Raw genomic sequence first — 17,206 nt, 5'->3', positions numbered from 1 at the left:
TGTCACTAACGTCGCACTCGCTTACGTCACTGTCATGAGACATTCTCTCAAAAAATCACGGTTTTAGTAACGCAGCGTTCCTACGGGAAAGTAACGGTAATCTAATTACCGTTTTTGCAATAGTAATCCCTTACTTTACTTGTTACTTGAAAAAAGTAATCAGATTACAGTAACGCGTTACTGCCCATCTCTGGTGAGGAAACAGTCCTAACCACCATGCCACTCCTAGCTGACTTATTCTTCTCAAAAAATTATTTCCCTTATATGATTTGAAATTTGTACAATCAGATAATCAGTTCATTTTGAATTCTTTTATTATTGCCTTAAACATGTTGTCATTGTTATTAATATCTACCATCTATCTTCAGTCAGATACATACACAGTGTAATTCAGTTCAAATTAAAAAAAAATTATATAGTGCTAAACAGTGTTGGTCAAGTTACTTGAAAAAAGTAATCAGTAACTAATTAGTGATTACTTTCCCAAAAAAGTAATCCAGTTACTTTACTGATTACTTATTTTCAAAAGTAATTAATTACTTAGTTACTTAGTTACTTTTTAAAAACACAATTTACAACCTGAACAGGTGATAAAGTGATAGATCTTTCAGCCCAATTCTACTTTTTCTGCATAATCCATCATACAAAATGTAATCAAATGGAAAAGTCTCCTTTTAAAACTTGTTTTATTAGTTTTAATCTTTTAACTTTATGCATCAAGCAAAAATTTAATTATATGCAACATTCTCTGACTGAAAGAAATTTGTTTAATATTTAAACCTATTTTCTGCACATTCTGTGTGGCATGAAATGCATTTAACCAATAAACAATCAATGGGTTCTTGTTGTTGTAACCGACTCCGTATTTGGATGTTTGTGTGCAACATTTGTTAGTAAAGCATTCTTCATTGCATCAGCGTGTGTGTGTGTATCACTCTTCATTGAACAAGCTTGTGAATGTGTGTGTGTCATTTCTCAGTGAATTGAATCAGCATTTCGATTTTTTTGCACGTGTGTGTGTGTCATTTCTCACTCAATCAACGAGTGCATATGTGCATATGTGTGTTTCTCTTCATTCTGAGTCAGTGCATGTGGATGTGTGTGTTTGTGTGGGTGTTTGTGTTCATCACTTTCCTGTTCTGGTGTTCTGGGTAAACCACGGCCTGAAGCGTGCCCTGGGGTCCTGCCCTCCTCCTTTTCAGTCCGTTTGCATCCGTTGGTGCTGCTGCTCAAAGTTCTGTCCATGCTGGTTCTGGCCCCAATTGAGGCAGTGCTTTTCTCCAGTGCCCTGGATCTTCTCCTTGTTCCGCTCCTCCTTAACTTGACCCTTTTGCTTCTGTAGCTCCTTCAGGGCTTGCTCCTGCTGTTGGAGCTTTTTCGTCAGGTTTGGCGACCTCCTGCTCCAGCAAGCTCCGGCCTGATTTCAAGTCCTGTGTCTGGGACTCCAAGCCTGATGGGTTTAATTATCAGCCAGCTCCTCCTGAGCCTTGCTTTGCTCCACGGCCTTCTACAGCTCTGCTGTTCGGCTCTTCTCAGAGGTCAGCTCCTGGCCGAGCCCCGACACCTGTGCCTTCAGCTTATTTTCTCCTGGTGCCTTTGTTCATTCCGAGGTGCCTCCTGACCTCAGTTACTCCTCCTGTCTCTGGCACGCCTTTTTTGCTGCCCGATCATCAGTGTTGGTCCGTCACTGTCCTGCACAGTTTTAATGCAGAGTTGTTAAGGTCAGCATTGTCTTGCTCGGCCTCACTTTTCCTCTGGGCTTAATGGGCGTCTCGTCACAGCTCTGTCAGCTGAAGCTGTCTGGAAATCTCCCCCGTGTAGTGAAACGGGCCTTGGGTTTAACGCTCTCCGTCTCCGCTGCATGAGATCGTTTTCCTGCAGCACTGTTGACATCTTCAAGTTGTTGTTGTGGGTCCAGCTGCTATAGCATTTGGTCAGGGTCACATCAAAGATGGTAGAGGGGAGAGCAGGAGTCCAGGGTCAGCCTCGGCTTTCCGGGCCGACAAAGCAGCCTGTAATCAAACATAAAGAGGAAAAACAAAACAAACACAAAACAAAAACAGACAAACAGGAAAATGATGTTGTGTTGGCTGTGTTATTCAGAGAGGGGAGAAACAACGGGGCCAGGCCCTGTGTCAGCCTTCTCTCCCCCTTTTTTTGTTTTTTCTCACCATATAATCCACTCATGACCCGCCAAGCTGACAGGACAACACAGGTACATGTTAAAATTCTTAAGATCATGTTTAAAAGCCCAAAAATGGACTTTTCTTTCATTCAGTAATCACTTGTATTAATCAATCAGCAGAAAACATGTCACAATTTGAATCTTTTTACCACTAAATTTGTTGTGTCTTCACTGGTTGCTCAGACCAGTGTCTTTTTTTTTTTTTTGTAGTTAAGTTGTTGTCCTGCAACCCAGAAAGTTTATTTGTTAGTAGTGGATAAACTTTATTATTTAACAACAGGTGTATATTAAGTTTCGCTGCTTTAACCTTATTGGAAAATCTTCACGTGTTCATGAATGTAAGCTGTTTCTTCATTGCGTGTATGTGCGTTTGTAGGTGGGTTAATTTAACTTTTTTTTCTCAAACAAGGCATTCCTCTAGCACGTGCCTCTCTCTCACATTACTCTGCTTGTGTGTGTTTTTGTTTCACCTTTTTGTTGTGATGCTCCGGACGCCTTCCCAACCTCCACAAGTCTGTTGGCCCCAATTTTATGTGTTAAAACTTCTCTTAATTTCTCCTCTAATTCTCTGCTAGCTGCTGTCTTTTCCACAGCTGCTGATTCTTGCTGAGTGTGGTTTCCATTACTATAATTTTGCTTTGGCCGCTGTGCTTGTGGGGGCAGTTGGTCCAGGCCCGTAGCCACCTGTATCAACACACTAAGAGATTTATTTAATATCATTTTCATCACAATCTTACTCTGCCGACTAAAGTGCCGGTCTAAATCATGCACGATTTGTCTCTTCTATATCAAAACCCAGCCAAACATCAAACATTCAGCGTAGTCATTCAAAACCTTATTTATAATATTATTATTGGCGACTGTCAAGCCTTTGAGTCGCCGAGCAGCTGAATAGGGGAATAATGTTGACGCGCCCGCTGTCTAAAACGTTAGTCAAAGTTCCAAGTTAAAACTCCTTTATTTGTTGTCAAATCCTTAAAATCCGTAGAAAACAGTGAACAAAAACATTCTAAGCTTGAGCGGTCAGCAAAAGTCGACTTCCCCCATCACCCACTCATTCACAAAAATTTCCCTCGGGCCGTGAACAGGTGATATAGCAATCACTATTACTGACACCACGTGACCCAAAGCTACGCCTATCCACAACAATTATAATCAGCAAAATCAGCGTTTTAATTACAGGCATGTATCATTGTTTGCAAATCATAATTATAAAACTCAAAAACACGCTAAACAGGAAGCAAAAGTCCTCTGTGTGCTTCACAGCAGCATTTGCATGTTCACACACCATCTAAAAATAGCTCGCAGCGCTGAAGCTGCACGTCACACACAGTCTCACAGCCACCCAAAGCTCTATCATTCTATATTACAAAGACGGCTTATATTTACAAACACTGACAGGCCTGACAGATTTAGCGCCTACCAAATTTCGACAAATTTTACCATAACGGGTCCAACCGAAGAAAGATAACTTTTTTGTAATCAATCAACCAGTATCTGTTACTTCTGGAACAGTCTCTGGCCTAATTTCTAAAAAACCTAGCTCAATTTAACTGTGTCCAAAAAAGCACATAACACCGTTTCCGACGGTGAAGTGGTGAAACCACTTAGTTGTTCTGGAGTGCCCCAGGTTCCACAGTAACCAACTGACTATCCCTCAAAGAGGACAGGCATTGGGCGTCCCCAACCCCGGCAAGCGTTACCTCTGAGCAATGCGCTTCTTAGCAGTTTCCGACTGCCGTCCTATAATAATTTATAACAATTTGAAACAACAGTCAACACCCTAAAACAAGAGTCTGACTAAGGCAAGTGCAACCTAGAGGTCAATGGAGCCGTTTCCCTCACTTATAATCACACAGGTCCACACTTATAACCAATTTGGACTTTAACCAACGACATGACCAATTCCCTACCAAACTACTTGAGACTCTAACTCAATTCCTTGGGACTGTAACCCAGCATTTCTTTCATACTTTTTCAACTTCATTAAATACTCTTAACCGACTTTAACTGCATTAGACACACGCGGATCCTCATCAAAATCAAAACAGACACTCTACCAGTAATTTCAGTGAGTAGACTTTTAATTTAATCATGTCCAATTTGGCACACTTTGGAAATAATTCAACAGGTAGTGCCTTACCTTTGGATAAGCCGGCTTATGCCCACTCATGTCAGACCACTGGCTTGTGCCTGTCCGTTCGACAACCTCGGACCGTCCAATCCTCTAACTTTCACCCCAATACCACAGGACGAGCCCCCAAGCTGTTACGAGTTCAAAAATTGGGGATGGAGACAAGAGAAAAACCACAATAACAACACTGGTCCGGCCGGGTTAAGTCAAACGATGATTTTAATAGTCACACGCGTGGGAGATGGACACTTTATGCAGACAGCCTCAGATCTCAAAATGGTGGAGCATTGATCAAACTCTTATAGCCTCTGGTGCCTCCACCTTATCATAAAAGCCTAAACATTCACATGCTTTTCTCTCACACGCCGCCTAAGCTACGACCTTGGCTCCCCGTTTATCTGCTCCTGCTGAGATGGGGCAGAAAACTCCAGCATGCTCTGTTCTCTTCTAATCAGACAAATAAGGCGATGACTTTCTGCAAACAGTATTTCTTATAACATCATAAAACAATATCATTCATCCACAATAAATCAGCAGTCTAATGTAATGCAAATCAGTTTAACAAATGCAATAGTTATCAGCTTCTTCTAATTCAGGAGAATAATGCAAACTAAAACTACATAATAATTCACAATGTTTAATTAGGGGTATAACATGGCATAAAATAATATTATAATTTAACAGTATATTTACGGTACCCTAGAGTCAAAGCACGTACAAACTCCAAAACACGTACAAAAGACAACAGAAGTGCTCCAGGATGCTAGGGCGCAGTGTTGAGCATTTGTTACCTAGTGGCTACACAAGCCAGGAAGTACCAACGACCGGATTTGGTGTGTGGTAGTAACAGGTAAATTAAAATTTTTTTTAAATCATTTGAATATATATATGAGTGCTTGTGTATAAATATACAAACAATACACATATGCTTTCAATTGTATAATTTAAGTGATCTAGGTAGCTCTGTTTTGGAAGTTCAGTTAACGCTAGAAATGTGTTTTGGAGTTTGTACGTGCTTTGTCTCTACGGGCCACCGCATATATTTATATTTAAGCATATATAAATAAAACCACTTTTTTTTTACATCAGTAATTCCTTTTGTGCATAATTTTATATTATTGTTAATAATAAATTAATTAAAGCAACAAAACAACCTGAAGAGCCGGTTCGGAGCCGAAAGAGCCGGCTCTTTTTAGTGAGCCGAGCCGAAAGAGCCGGTTCTCTAAAAAGAGCCGGAAATCCCATCACTAGAAAGATGTACCCTTAAGCCCCCTCCTCGATTCAGAGATGGCTTTTCCCTTTTCTTGTAAAAATGGACAGCCGTTGCCTAAGAGAAAACCTGTAGTGATCCTGTATGTGTCAGGAGTATCGGAACAGTTGAGACGCATTTTTTCTAAACACCGGGTTTCTGTGGCTTTTAAACCCCAAAGCACGCTGCGCCAAAAATTGGTCCACCCCAAGGATCGGGTCCCCCGACACAAACAGAGTAATATAGTGTACACTGTTAATTGCCAGGAGGATTGCCAGGATTTATACAGCGGGGAAACCAAACAACCTCTGGCGAAGCGGATGGCACAACACAGAAGAGCTACCTCGTCAGGCCAGGACTCTGCAGTGTATTTAATGGAAATCTATTAATGGAAAAAAAAATTCTATTCAATCTATTCTATTCTACCTGGATCTGTGTGAGAAAGTAATTCTGCTCTGTACCAGAAAATCCTGAAGTAGAATGTTTGGCCATCAGTTTGTGCTGATCTATGTAGTTCATGCTAAGTTTAAGTAACCAACTTCATCAGTGTCTCTCTTTCTTCCAACTCTACAGACATATTCTCAGCAGATTTATGCGGCCCCAATAAGAAACTGGACGTGGAAAGTTGTCAGTGTGTGTGCCACCAAACTCAAGACTGTGGTCCTAACCATCACTTGAATCGCAATACCTGCCAGTGTGTTTGCAACTTGCCACCTAGCCTATCCTGCCCACAGAGCTATGTATTCAACAAGGAGACCTGTCAGTGCACATGCAGCAAGACATGCCCAAGACATCAGCCTCTCAACAAGACAAAGTGCTCCTGTGAATGCAATGAGTCGCCAAATAAGTGCTTCCTGAAAGGAAGGAGGTTCCACCAAGCCACATGCAGGTAAGGAAAGATGTCAGAAGTTCACTACCTTCCATCTGCCGTTTACTCATTTAAAATAACATTGTTGGCAAGAATAATGGGATTGGAATAGATAGAACCTTGTCTTCAATCAACAGCGTGAATATTAAATCTAAGCTTATACATAACCGATTAGATACACCAAAGACTGTTATCAGCCACGTTAAATCAACGTCTTTTAAAGTTTTAGACGCATAGATTTTGTCACAGTCTGCCGAGGCAAACTGCGTGGAATGTGAAGAATGGACCCAGGTACAGACATTCTAAAACTCAAACTTAACTGATGATTAGCTGTTTATTAAGGCAGACAGAACAGTACAAAATAAAAGGGCAAAAACAATGCAAACTAAGCAATAACCTAAACTGGGTAAACTAGAAAGGAAGCACGGACTATGAAAAACCCTGGCAAACAGAAAAACAAACAAAACTCTAAACATGGCAATGATGATGAGCATATATATATGAAAACCTGAACGCAGGACTTGGCATGGGAACAACACAGATGACCCGACAAAGACTGAATGAGAACGCACAGACTAAATTCCAAACAAAGTCCAAAACAAAATGTCCACCAGAAGCACAGGGGACAGTCCAAAGCTCAGTTCAGTGGGCCAACCCGGAGGACAGCAGCACCAGAGTCTAAACAGTTCTGGCGGCCGACCGTGCGGATGGCAGCGGTGTGGAAACAGTTCTGGCGGCCGACCGTGCGAGCGGCAGCGGCGTGGAAACAGTTCTGGCGGCCGACCGTGCGGACGGCAGCGACATCCAGCTGGTGGCCCGGAAAGTGGCCGGCGATTCCGAGGTGCAGAAGCTGGACCAGGCGGTGCAGAAGCTGGACCAGGCGACGGAGCCGCAGGTGGCATGGCAGGTGGCTGGACGGGCTCCTCGGGCCCTGCAGGTGGCTGGATGGGCTCCTTGGGCCCTCCAGCTGACGTGGCAGGTGGCTAGACAGGCTCCGAGGGCCCTCCAGCTGACGCAGATGCAGGACCAGTAAGGGCAGAGACCACTGGCTGAACAGAAGGCTGAGCGGGTGGTGGAACAGATGACGGAGCTGAACACTGGGGAGATGGCTGAGCTGCACAGTGGGCAAAGGGCTGAGCTAACGGAAACACAGGAAAATGAACTCTGGACTGGGCTGCTAACAGAGCTAATGACTGAGCTATAGACTGAAATGCATGCAGTAGTGATGGTGGAGATGATGGTTGTGGACTGAACTCTCCTGAGCCTCTGGAACACAGGGAGGACTGCTGGGTGGGCATATATATATGAAAACCTGAACACAGGACTTGGTATGGGAACAACACAGACGATCCGACAAAGACTGAATGAGAACGCACAGACTAAATACACACAGGAGGCTAATGAGAGAAGTGGGAACACATGGGGGACAGCTGACACACATGAACATAACGACGTCACAGTGGAAGAGTAAAACTAAACACGATGAACACAGGAACACCAGACCTCTTCAAAATAAAACAGGAAACATAAGACGCAGACATGACAACCTGAACTAGACAACGTAAGACACAGACATGAAACACATGAAGGGCAAGGGAGACTTAACATGGGTGGAAGACACAAGGGGAATCTAATAACAAAGAACTATAACAACCTAGGCATGATAAAAAATGAACTTAGAAAACCTGAAGGGCTTAAACATAAACTAAAACTCAAAATGCTGGGTCAAAAGACCCAGGATCATGACAGATTTGACTAAAAGAGATCACCAGATGCAAAATATTCAAAAATAGATAGAAAATAGATCATTTTGGAAAGGTTTGTAAAGTTATTATAAGCCTACAGGTTTTCCTAGATCAACATTCAGAGACTTTATATACATTTGGACAAGATTTATGTTCAGATAACCTAACAGTATGACAGAAAGCTCTTTTACATGAGGCATAAACCAAACACAGATGTCCAAAAATAGGATATTGTACCTATGGTTGAGGCTTGAGGTAGCAGTATAAGTTGGAATGATTTATTGCTTCAGGGACGGGTGATGCACACTGAAGAAGAAACCAACAGGGACCAAAATAACTTCAAAGAAAACATCAGGTTATTAGTTTTGATGCATGGTCAATAAACTAGGGAAGGGTTTCCTAGAAAGTTGTTTTTGTTGTTCTGGATGCAGTGTTTTCAGTTCAGTTTGATTCAGTTTTATTTATATAGTGCCAAATCACAAAAAATCATTTGCATTTTCAGTAGGAAAAATGCCTGGATTTATACATGGTCCAGATGCACAATGACTAAAACTAGGATCAGATCACTAGCTAACAATGAGTTTCAAGCTCACTTTCATTATTATTAATATGACCATTGATCAATGACCATGAGTACTATTCACAGAGAGTTAGATAATGGCTACAATAAATTTATTTTCCATAAATGATCAAAAGTAAAAGTATTTATTTTCTATCTTTATTATTTTGCAGCAAGGTGTTACCATCAGTGTTATATGGATTAATATTACTGTTGCAGATGTTTAGATTGAGTTTATTTTAAGCACTTAATACTTGATTTAATCGACAGCATTGCATCATATTTTATAAAATCATAAGTTTTATAGTGGCTGTGTCATGGTCCTGAGTCTGGGGACCCAGTGTTTATGACAGTTTCTGATTTTGAATAAACTTTGATTTGGTATCATTTTTCTTACGGTCATTTGTATTTCGAGGTTCCTTAGTTATGCCCCGGTTATATTTGTTAGTTTTGTTACTGTGCCTCCCCTGTGTTCCATGTGTCATGTCAAGTTAGTTGTGTTCTCATGTCTGTTCTTCACTGATCACAGTGTCAAGTTTGCGTCTTAGTCTCTGTCTCATGTTTCCTGTTTTATTTTGATAGAGCTGTGTCCTGTGTTAGTGTATTGCTTCTTCCCTGTCTTGTTATGTCAGATTAGGCCCAGCTGTGTTACCCTGTTGTCTGAGGAGCTTGGAAAGAAAAGCGTCTGGACTTCTTTAAGTTGCTTGAAGACGTTTCACCTCTCATCCGAGAAGCTTCTTCAGTTCTAGGGTCAAATGGTGTAGAGTCCCAGATTTAAGCCCTGTGGGATAATCCCCCTGAGAGGGACAAAAGGACCCCCTAATGATCCTCTACCTAATCACATGAGCCAAGGTGTGAAAATGGGTGTAGGTCACAGTCAGCCAAGGTTTCAGGTGAGCTCATTGTGAAACCTAGCTCCACCCTATCATGTGATTTCCTGAGGTCAGATGGCCCAGGATGTGAGTGGGCGTTAAGGCGTCTGGGAAGGGATCTTAAAACTGGATTATAGCTGATGGTAGATGGCAGACAGCTGGTGTTGTAAACCACCAAAGATGGTCGCTCACAGTGGACGTAAATGGCTTCTTTCACTCCTCTTTCGAACTCATCTGTCCTCTCTGTCCAAAATGTGAATATTGGCATCCTCGAAAGAGTGACCTTTGTCCTTTAGATGCAGATGGACTGAGTCTTGTCCTGTGGAGGTGGCTCTTCTATGTCTACATTGTTAAGTTTGTGTTTAGAAACTTAACAATGTAGTGTATGCTGTACAGTGTAGCGAGGAATGCCCAGCCCTCTACATGCAATAATAAAAGCTTTCTTTTCTATTTTCTGGTCAGTGTTTTGTGACTCCTCACTCCTTACCTTACTGACTTGGTAGGTGAAGCATGCTGGTATAAACATTTTAGCAGATTTACTGTATGTACCAAGTATTTTTTAATTAATGATGTACTTTGCAATTCATTTTTTTTTTCACTTTTATGGAAAAGATCTCTACAGCTACACATAAATGCACACACTCAAACCTTCAGGATGTTAGTGGCACTGTGTAAGGCACTGATCCCACACCTGTATGTAGGGGTTTGTTGCAGTACAACTGTGTGTAACACAAGACCCTAGTGTGCTAATGACTTCTCCTAGCTGTCAGTTAACCATTTCCTCTATGGCACAGGAGGAAACGTGCACACATACACACACATCCTTCCATCTGGTCCACTTTCAACCCACTGTGACCCTGTCTGAGTGTGATTTATGAGTAGCACATAACAGTAGGAATCTAGTGTCTGGGATCTGATCATTATGCATATGTAACTATGAACATGTGTCTAAAAGAAATTATGCTTGTCCATTTGAACTCATCTGTGTATTTCAAAGGGGCTTTATTGGTCATATTAAGTAACAGCAACTAAATATTCTGTCATTCACCACGTGAGACCCTGTGCAGCTGAAAAAGCATGGGCGATTGCAGAATTTATAATGATAAAGTATGTATAATAAAGGATTAGATCATTGTTTGTTCCTTAAACTTCCTTGGCTACAAGGCTTGTCTGTCTGTTTGGACAATGAGGCCTACGTTTTAGGTTATAGTCAACCAAACATGAGCTAGGACATATCATTTTAAGATATGTAAGCTCTTTTTCTGTTGCCAATTATGACTGAGAAATGAACATTTTTTTTATATCCAAAATAGCTAAGTAGTCAGTTATTTGACTTTTTTCTTATTAGGCTAAAAAAATCCAGATAATTTCAAAGAAGATTAATTGCATCAAGATGGAAAGTAAGAAATTTAAACATTCACATTGTTCTGTTGTGTTGAAAGCTCTGGTAAATCTGGCATTGGCTATAAATCATTTGGTAACTCTAAAGGGAGTAGTTTGGGCTACTATTTGTAACCTTTGACCTTTTTAACATACAGGAAAGTGTTTGTCTTAAAGCTGTGTTGGCTGAAGTGAGAACTTGCAGGCTTGTGGGATACAGAACACAGAACATTTATTACACATATGTACAGGGATATATACAGTCCCAATCAAAAGTTTAAGACCACTTGAAAAAAGACAAAAAAAATAAATAAATCGTATGGTTGGATCTTAACCTGCAACAAGAAGAAATGGGAGTGCAACAAAACATTTTTTTGAGCATGCAATTTATTTAAAACAATGCTTAAACTGAAACAGGCTGTCTAACAGCTGATCAAAAGTTTAGGACCACATACCTTTAAAATGTCAAATCTGTGCAAAAATGTGCCACTGAACTGACCGTTTGGACTTTGCAAGAGAGCACCAAACATGGGACACTGAAAGGTGAAGGAAAGTTTTATTCTCTGATGAGAAAAAAATTTAACCTTGATGGTACTGATGGTTTCCAGTGTTACTTGCATGACATGCAGATCCCACCTGAGATGTTTTGCACACACCACAGTGGAGGTGTTTTTTCTTTCAATGGAGCAATAGAGCTTCAGGAGGTGCGGGAGCATCAAACGGCTGCTGATGTTGCAGATGTTGCAGAGAGCATCCGTCATGACTGTGTGGTAACGACTGGGTTTTTAAACAAGACAACGCTACAGTACACAATGCCTGCAGGACAAGGGACTTCTTCCAGGAGAATAATCACTCTTTTGGACCATTCTGCATGTTCCCCTGATGTAAATCCAATTGAGAACCTTAGGGGATGGATGACAATGGAAGTTTGCAAAAATAGACAACAGTTCCAGACAGTAAATGCCCTTCATGCGACTGTCTTCACCACTTGGAGAAATGTCCCCACTCACCTCATGGAAACGCTTGCATCAAGCATGCTGCAACAAATTTTTGAAGAGATCAACAATAACGGTGGAGCTACTCATTACTGAGGTCATGTTTGGAACTTTGATTTCTGTTTTGGGGGGGGTTGTTAAAAAATGTTTTGTCTCACTCCCATTTCTTCTTGTTGCATGTAGAAGCTCTACTTAAAACCTTGTTAAGATGCAACCATGCAAAATATGATTTTTTTTTTTTTGCCATTTTTCAAGTGGTCTTAAACTTTTGATTGGGACTGTATGAGCCCAAGTATATTTGTAGATATGCAGTATATTGTGAACTCCAAACATGGTGAGTATTATGGCATCCAAAGAGTTTAGTTTTGGTCACATCCTACCAGACTGTATTCTCCCAGTATTTCACAGGCCTATCTAAATGTTGTTCAGCTAAATTTAAACCCCCTTCCACATCCCTTTTGCTCTTTAGCAATGGAGCCTTGCATAGTGAGCGTGCATACAGGCCATAGCAACTAGCATATTACTTATTGTTTTCTTTGAAACAATTGTACCTGCTGATTCCAGGATTTTATGTTGCTCACCACAAGTGATCCTTAGTTCTTGGACAACTCTTCTGATAATTCCTTTTAAACCCTTTGTCTGAAATCTTGCAGTGAGTACCTGGTTGTTGCCGGTTTATAGTAAAATTATGTTCTTACCACTTCTGAATTATGGCTCTTTTAATAGTTTTATGGAAAGAGAAATTCTTGTGTAAACATTGCCATCAGTATGCTTTGCAAAACTAAGTTTGAAAAGGTCTTAAGAGATGGCCTTGATTTTACCCATCATGAGCTGTTTCTTGTGTCTTGGTAAAGAGGCACTTTTTATAGGCCATTATTTGGAGGCCATTAGACAGAACCAGCTGATTTTAGTTCTGATAATAAATTTCAGCCGGTGCCATGATTTTCTGTGCTTTTTTGCACCTCCCTTTCTTTGTGTGTTCAGTACCTTTTCCCTATGTCATTTCTAATTATTACACATAATTTATGGGCATCTGAATTTATGGACATCTATGGTTTGATTTTGTTACGTGCGGATTGGATGGGTTGTTATTGACATTAGGAAAACATGTCATGTCAATAGAAAAAAGTTGACATGCTCATTAGTTACTTTGAGCATGCCATACAGTTATTTAATTTTACCCACTATGTGTGTCACATATCTCCCGATATGATTGGTTAACCATCACCATTTTGTCCATCTGTATCTGGAAGTCCCATAGGATCTTAGCATGGTCATTCTCGACCACCCGTTGGGGTGTCTCCCATTTTGAACTCGGGACTTCCAGGCCGTATTCGGCACAGATGTTATGCCAGCCACTTGGTTATGGCATTCCATGTATTCCCTGCCTGCAAGCATCTTGCGCCCTGCTGGGTGGATCCCAGTGTCGATGGATCTTGTGCTCAGAGCTTGTTCCTGTTCTACCATAGTTAGTCCCTACGCGCTATCTTTCAGTCCAGCTTTGTTCAGCCACTGGTAGGATTTCTGGATGTCAGTCATTTCCTATATCAGCCGGTGGTACATACCGTGCAGAAGCCTGTCCTTCCATGATGATTCTTCTCCTTGCTTCTCTTATTTCTCAGGTTTCTGCTGCCTGAGGTATTTACTAAGCACACAGCCGATTATGGTGATCTTCATGGATGTTTGTTGTCTCATCCTGAACATTGGTTCTGAGACTCACTAGTCCTTCCATCTCCTATGGGGTGACACTCTCCATGGGTGGTAAGGAACTTCCTTCTCTTGATGTCAGTGGCTTCTATCTCCTCCTTCGGCCAGGCTATCATCCCAGCAGGGTACCTGATCACCAGCAGGACGCAGGTGTTGATTGCCCAGATCTTTTTCTTCCCGTTCAACTGACTCCTCAGGACTTGCCTAACCCTCTGCAGGTACTTGGTGGTTGTGGCTTTCTTAGTAGCCTCTTTGTGGTTCCCATTTGCCTGTGGTATTCCCAGGTACTTGTAGCTGTCCTCGATGTTTCCAATCCTTCAGTCTGGTAGTGCAATCCCCTCAGACTATGTTCCCTCTCTTCGTTACCATCTGACTACAATTCTTCAGTCCAACATTCCAATTTTATTGCTGTAGATCCTAGTAGGTTATATCACTGAATCGATGTTCACTCTTGGTATACAGCTCGATGTCATTCATGTAGAGGAGCTGGCTGACAACTGCTCCATTCTGTAGTCAGTATCCGTAGTCAGTAGGGCTGGGCCATATCGTACAGTTCACGGTAATACCGGTATAATGTTGGGCAACGATAAGAAAATGAAATATCGAGAAATCGAGGGAAAACCAACAACACACCCGGCAGAACATTATGTTATTTACACGGGTGCACATAAGTGGTCCGCATGTGCACATTTGCTGTCAAAATAAAAGACGTGCACCAGATAAGAAGTTGCAACGCGCGTTTGCGTCCATATAAAAAGCACTGTTTTTGTCCGCTAGAGTGGGATTTTCACGGCACATTCTGCACCAAATCTCTGTGCGTTCATCATTTGTTTGAAGCCAGCTCACCTCCTGCAACCACTTTTCCGAGAATACGCGCTTCTTTTGCGGTTCGGACTCCTTCTGACATTTCTTTGGAGGTGGAGGAACACCAAAGTAATTGCTTAGAGGAGCTTGCTTCTTCGACATCTTTAAGAGTTCTAAACAATTGTCTGTCCTCCTCCAGAAAATCCTATGTACGCAAACACGCGCTGCAACTTCTTATCTTGTGCGCATTTTTTATTTTGACAGCGAATGCGCACCTGCGGACCACTTATGTGCAGCCCTGGTTATTTAGCTCGTCATATTGCAGCCACAGAAATTCTTTTGTCCATGAAACCATAACGCTGCACTTTCTTTTTGCCTTATAGTCTGATTTGTCATAACTTTTCCGTTTTGTGGTAAGCTTTTCTTTGGCTGTCACTTCTTCACCCTGACCTGTCTTATTTGGCTCAGCAGAACTAAAATATATATCCTGCTGCTTTTACACACGCACTCACATAAGCTCAGCGATTCTCTGCACGATCAACCTCTCACATGTTTAAGCTTGCTGTGGGAGATTTCACTTGTCATGTTTGCATAGTAAGCTAACGATTGATAAGACAATGTCAGAGGAATTGGTGCACAAATTATCATCACTCACCAATCAGTACTGTCGCTCTCTATACACAGTTCATGCGATTGCAAAGTGGAAGCAATAAACAAGCGCAAATTCAAACGCGATTTCAATATGTCACATATTGACAGTGGCTCACCGATGCCAATGACATAATTACCCAGCTACATTTCCGAAAGAATGCAAAATCATTGACATATATTTTTCCTTTCTATGATAGCCCGACGGGCAGGGCAGAGATAGATTTTGGTAGTCTGACTGGAAAAATCGCTAGCCCCGGGACGTCGGGCTAGCGATTTTGCGAGCCCTGTTGTATGTATCTGTATATATAGGCATGATATATGCCTATGAGTGTATGTAAACAGCTAACTAAAACTGTACAATACATATCCTGACCTACACTGGACTGTTAGTGGTTTTGAAGCTAATCCTGTCCTGTCTTTTTTTTTTTTCATTGCAGTTGCGTCAGGCCTTCCTGTGAAGTAAGAAGGCGAAGGTGTGAACCAGGTTTCTTCTTCAGTGATGAAGTATGTCGCTGTGTTCCATCCCACTGGAGAAGGCTAGACTAACCTCCATGCTATGGGACATTAACAAGATTATATTAAACTTAAAAAAAAAAAAAAAAAATTATCACCCATTCTCCTCAGATCTGCTGGTCATAAGTATCCCTATTAGATGTGGGGGCAGCTATGTGTGTGGGCCCTAAAAAATGTGGGGAAACCTTAGTGATTAGGATGAAGATATGGGAAACTGATGAGTTGAAGGTGATAAATGCACTGATTTTGATATAAAGATATTTTTATGGGAGACTGATCTGAGATGAACATTGGAAGGAAAGACACTTTTTCTAAGATACTGTCTAAGTAATTTCTCTTAAAATATTTGAGGGGTTTTTGTATCAATTATGTCGCAGTATTCTTATGTCAGATATTGATTATATAATTTATTAAAGGTTATTTTTCAACTTTCTTGCAATTTCTGTATTTTTCATAAAAATACACCGATCAGTATTTTTGTATCATATAAAATATATTTGTGAAATAAAGTATACTGAATGTTATATATTGTTAATTTAGGTTGTTATCCAGTCTGTTATCACAGCTTTCACAGCAGAACAGATCACCAGTTTATTGCTGGGCTAACACAAGCAGACAGACAGCCTTAAATGTTCATAGTAACTGGTAATTTTAAATTACAGAGCATGAACGTCCTATGGGAGGATACCTGGAAGAAGTCCACACTGTTCCAGTGAGAACACTCAAACTCCACAAATAAGATCTCTGGCAAACCATAGTGGCAGCGCTGTGTTATTGTTACAATGTCTAAACACAGACATTATGATCAAGAACCATGTTTTTCCAATTACAATAGCTGCAGCTAGTGACTCTGAGGATGCAAGGCATGTTTGATAGATATTACGTAGATATTTTACAGAGAAGTTGTTTGAGCCTTTTACACTGAAATGAAATGTAAACTGTATACTCTGGCAATGGCATTTATTCTGCCCGTATCTAATCAATGTACTCTGAGTAGAGATGGACCGATCCGATATTACGTATCGGTATCGGTCCGATACTGACCTAAATTACTGGATCGGATATCGGAGAAAAATAAAAAATGTAATCCGATCCATTAAATATCACGAAAGCACCTCACAAAACTTGCAACACGCCGTAACTCACCTCAGAACGTTAGCACGTCGAGCAGTATGCATCACGTGATAGAGCGGCTGTGGCATGCAGGACCTGTCGGTGGTCTGGATAGCATTTGGAGCTTCGCTAGCAACCCGGCATTTCATCTCCGACAAAGTTATCCCGAGAGAAGTAAAGCAAGTGTGTAAGTCCATCTCTGAATGTTTGTAAAGCATTCCTGCGTTAAGCTTAACAAACGACTGCCTCTTCTTACTGCTACTTCAATCCTGAAACTGCTTAACGATCAGCTGATTGGCTTTTCTGTCACGAGTCCGTGTCTCTAGTTTGCTTTTGGCCCACTTTGCACCAGAAAGAGGAAATCAGCGGCTGAACAACAGCAGCACGTTTAAGCTTGATCAGCTGTTGTTAGAATGTATTTAATATTACTT

At 41.2% G+C, this 17,206-nt stretch overlaps 1 protein-coding gene and 1 long non-coding RNA gene across 3 annotated transcripts in view; one reads left to right on the top strand and one right to left on the bottom strand.

Annotated features, from left to right (window-relative positions):
• Nucleotides 1–16,673, top strand: part of vegfc (vascular endothelial growth factor c) — a 98,176-nt gene extending 81,503 nt beyond the window's left edge. Inside the window, exons 6-7 of one of the 2 annotated variants that reach the window (XM_040004157.1) lie at nt 6,142–6,457; nt 15,587–15,788. In XM_040004157.1, coding sequence (XP_039860091.1) covers nt 6,142–6,457; nt 15,587–15,695 — 425 coding nt within the window. In that variant the 3' untranslated portion in view covers nt 15,696–15,788. Of the gene's footprint in view, nt 1–6,141; nt 6,458–15,586 lie in introns of both variants that reach the window. The other variant, XM_040004158.1, reaches the window with a different exon arrangement.
• LOC120716615 lies at nt 1,380–3,026 on the bottom strand. Its single transcript, XR_005692005.1, has 2 exons — nt 2,656–3,026; nt 1,380–2,012 (listed from the first exon to the last, which is right to left on the bottom strand). It is a non-coding gene; the product is annotated as an uncharacterized LOC120716615 (long non-coding RNA).
• Nucleotides 16,674–17,206: the final 533 nt, after the last annotated feature.

The sequence above is a fragment of the Simochromis diagramma genome, unplaced genomic scaffold (assembly GCF_900408965.1).
Source record: "Simochromis diagramma unplaced genomic scaffold, fSimDia1.1 OVJJ01000565.1, whole genome shotgun sequence".
NCBI classification, from domain to species: domain Eukaryota; kingdom Metazoa; phylum Chordata; class Actinopteri; order Cichliformes; family Cichlidae; genus Simochromis; species Simochromis diagramma.
This window is presented reverse-complemented; position numbering and strand designations above follow the sequence as displayed.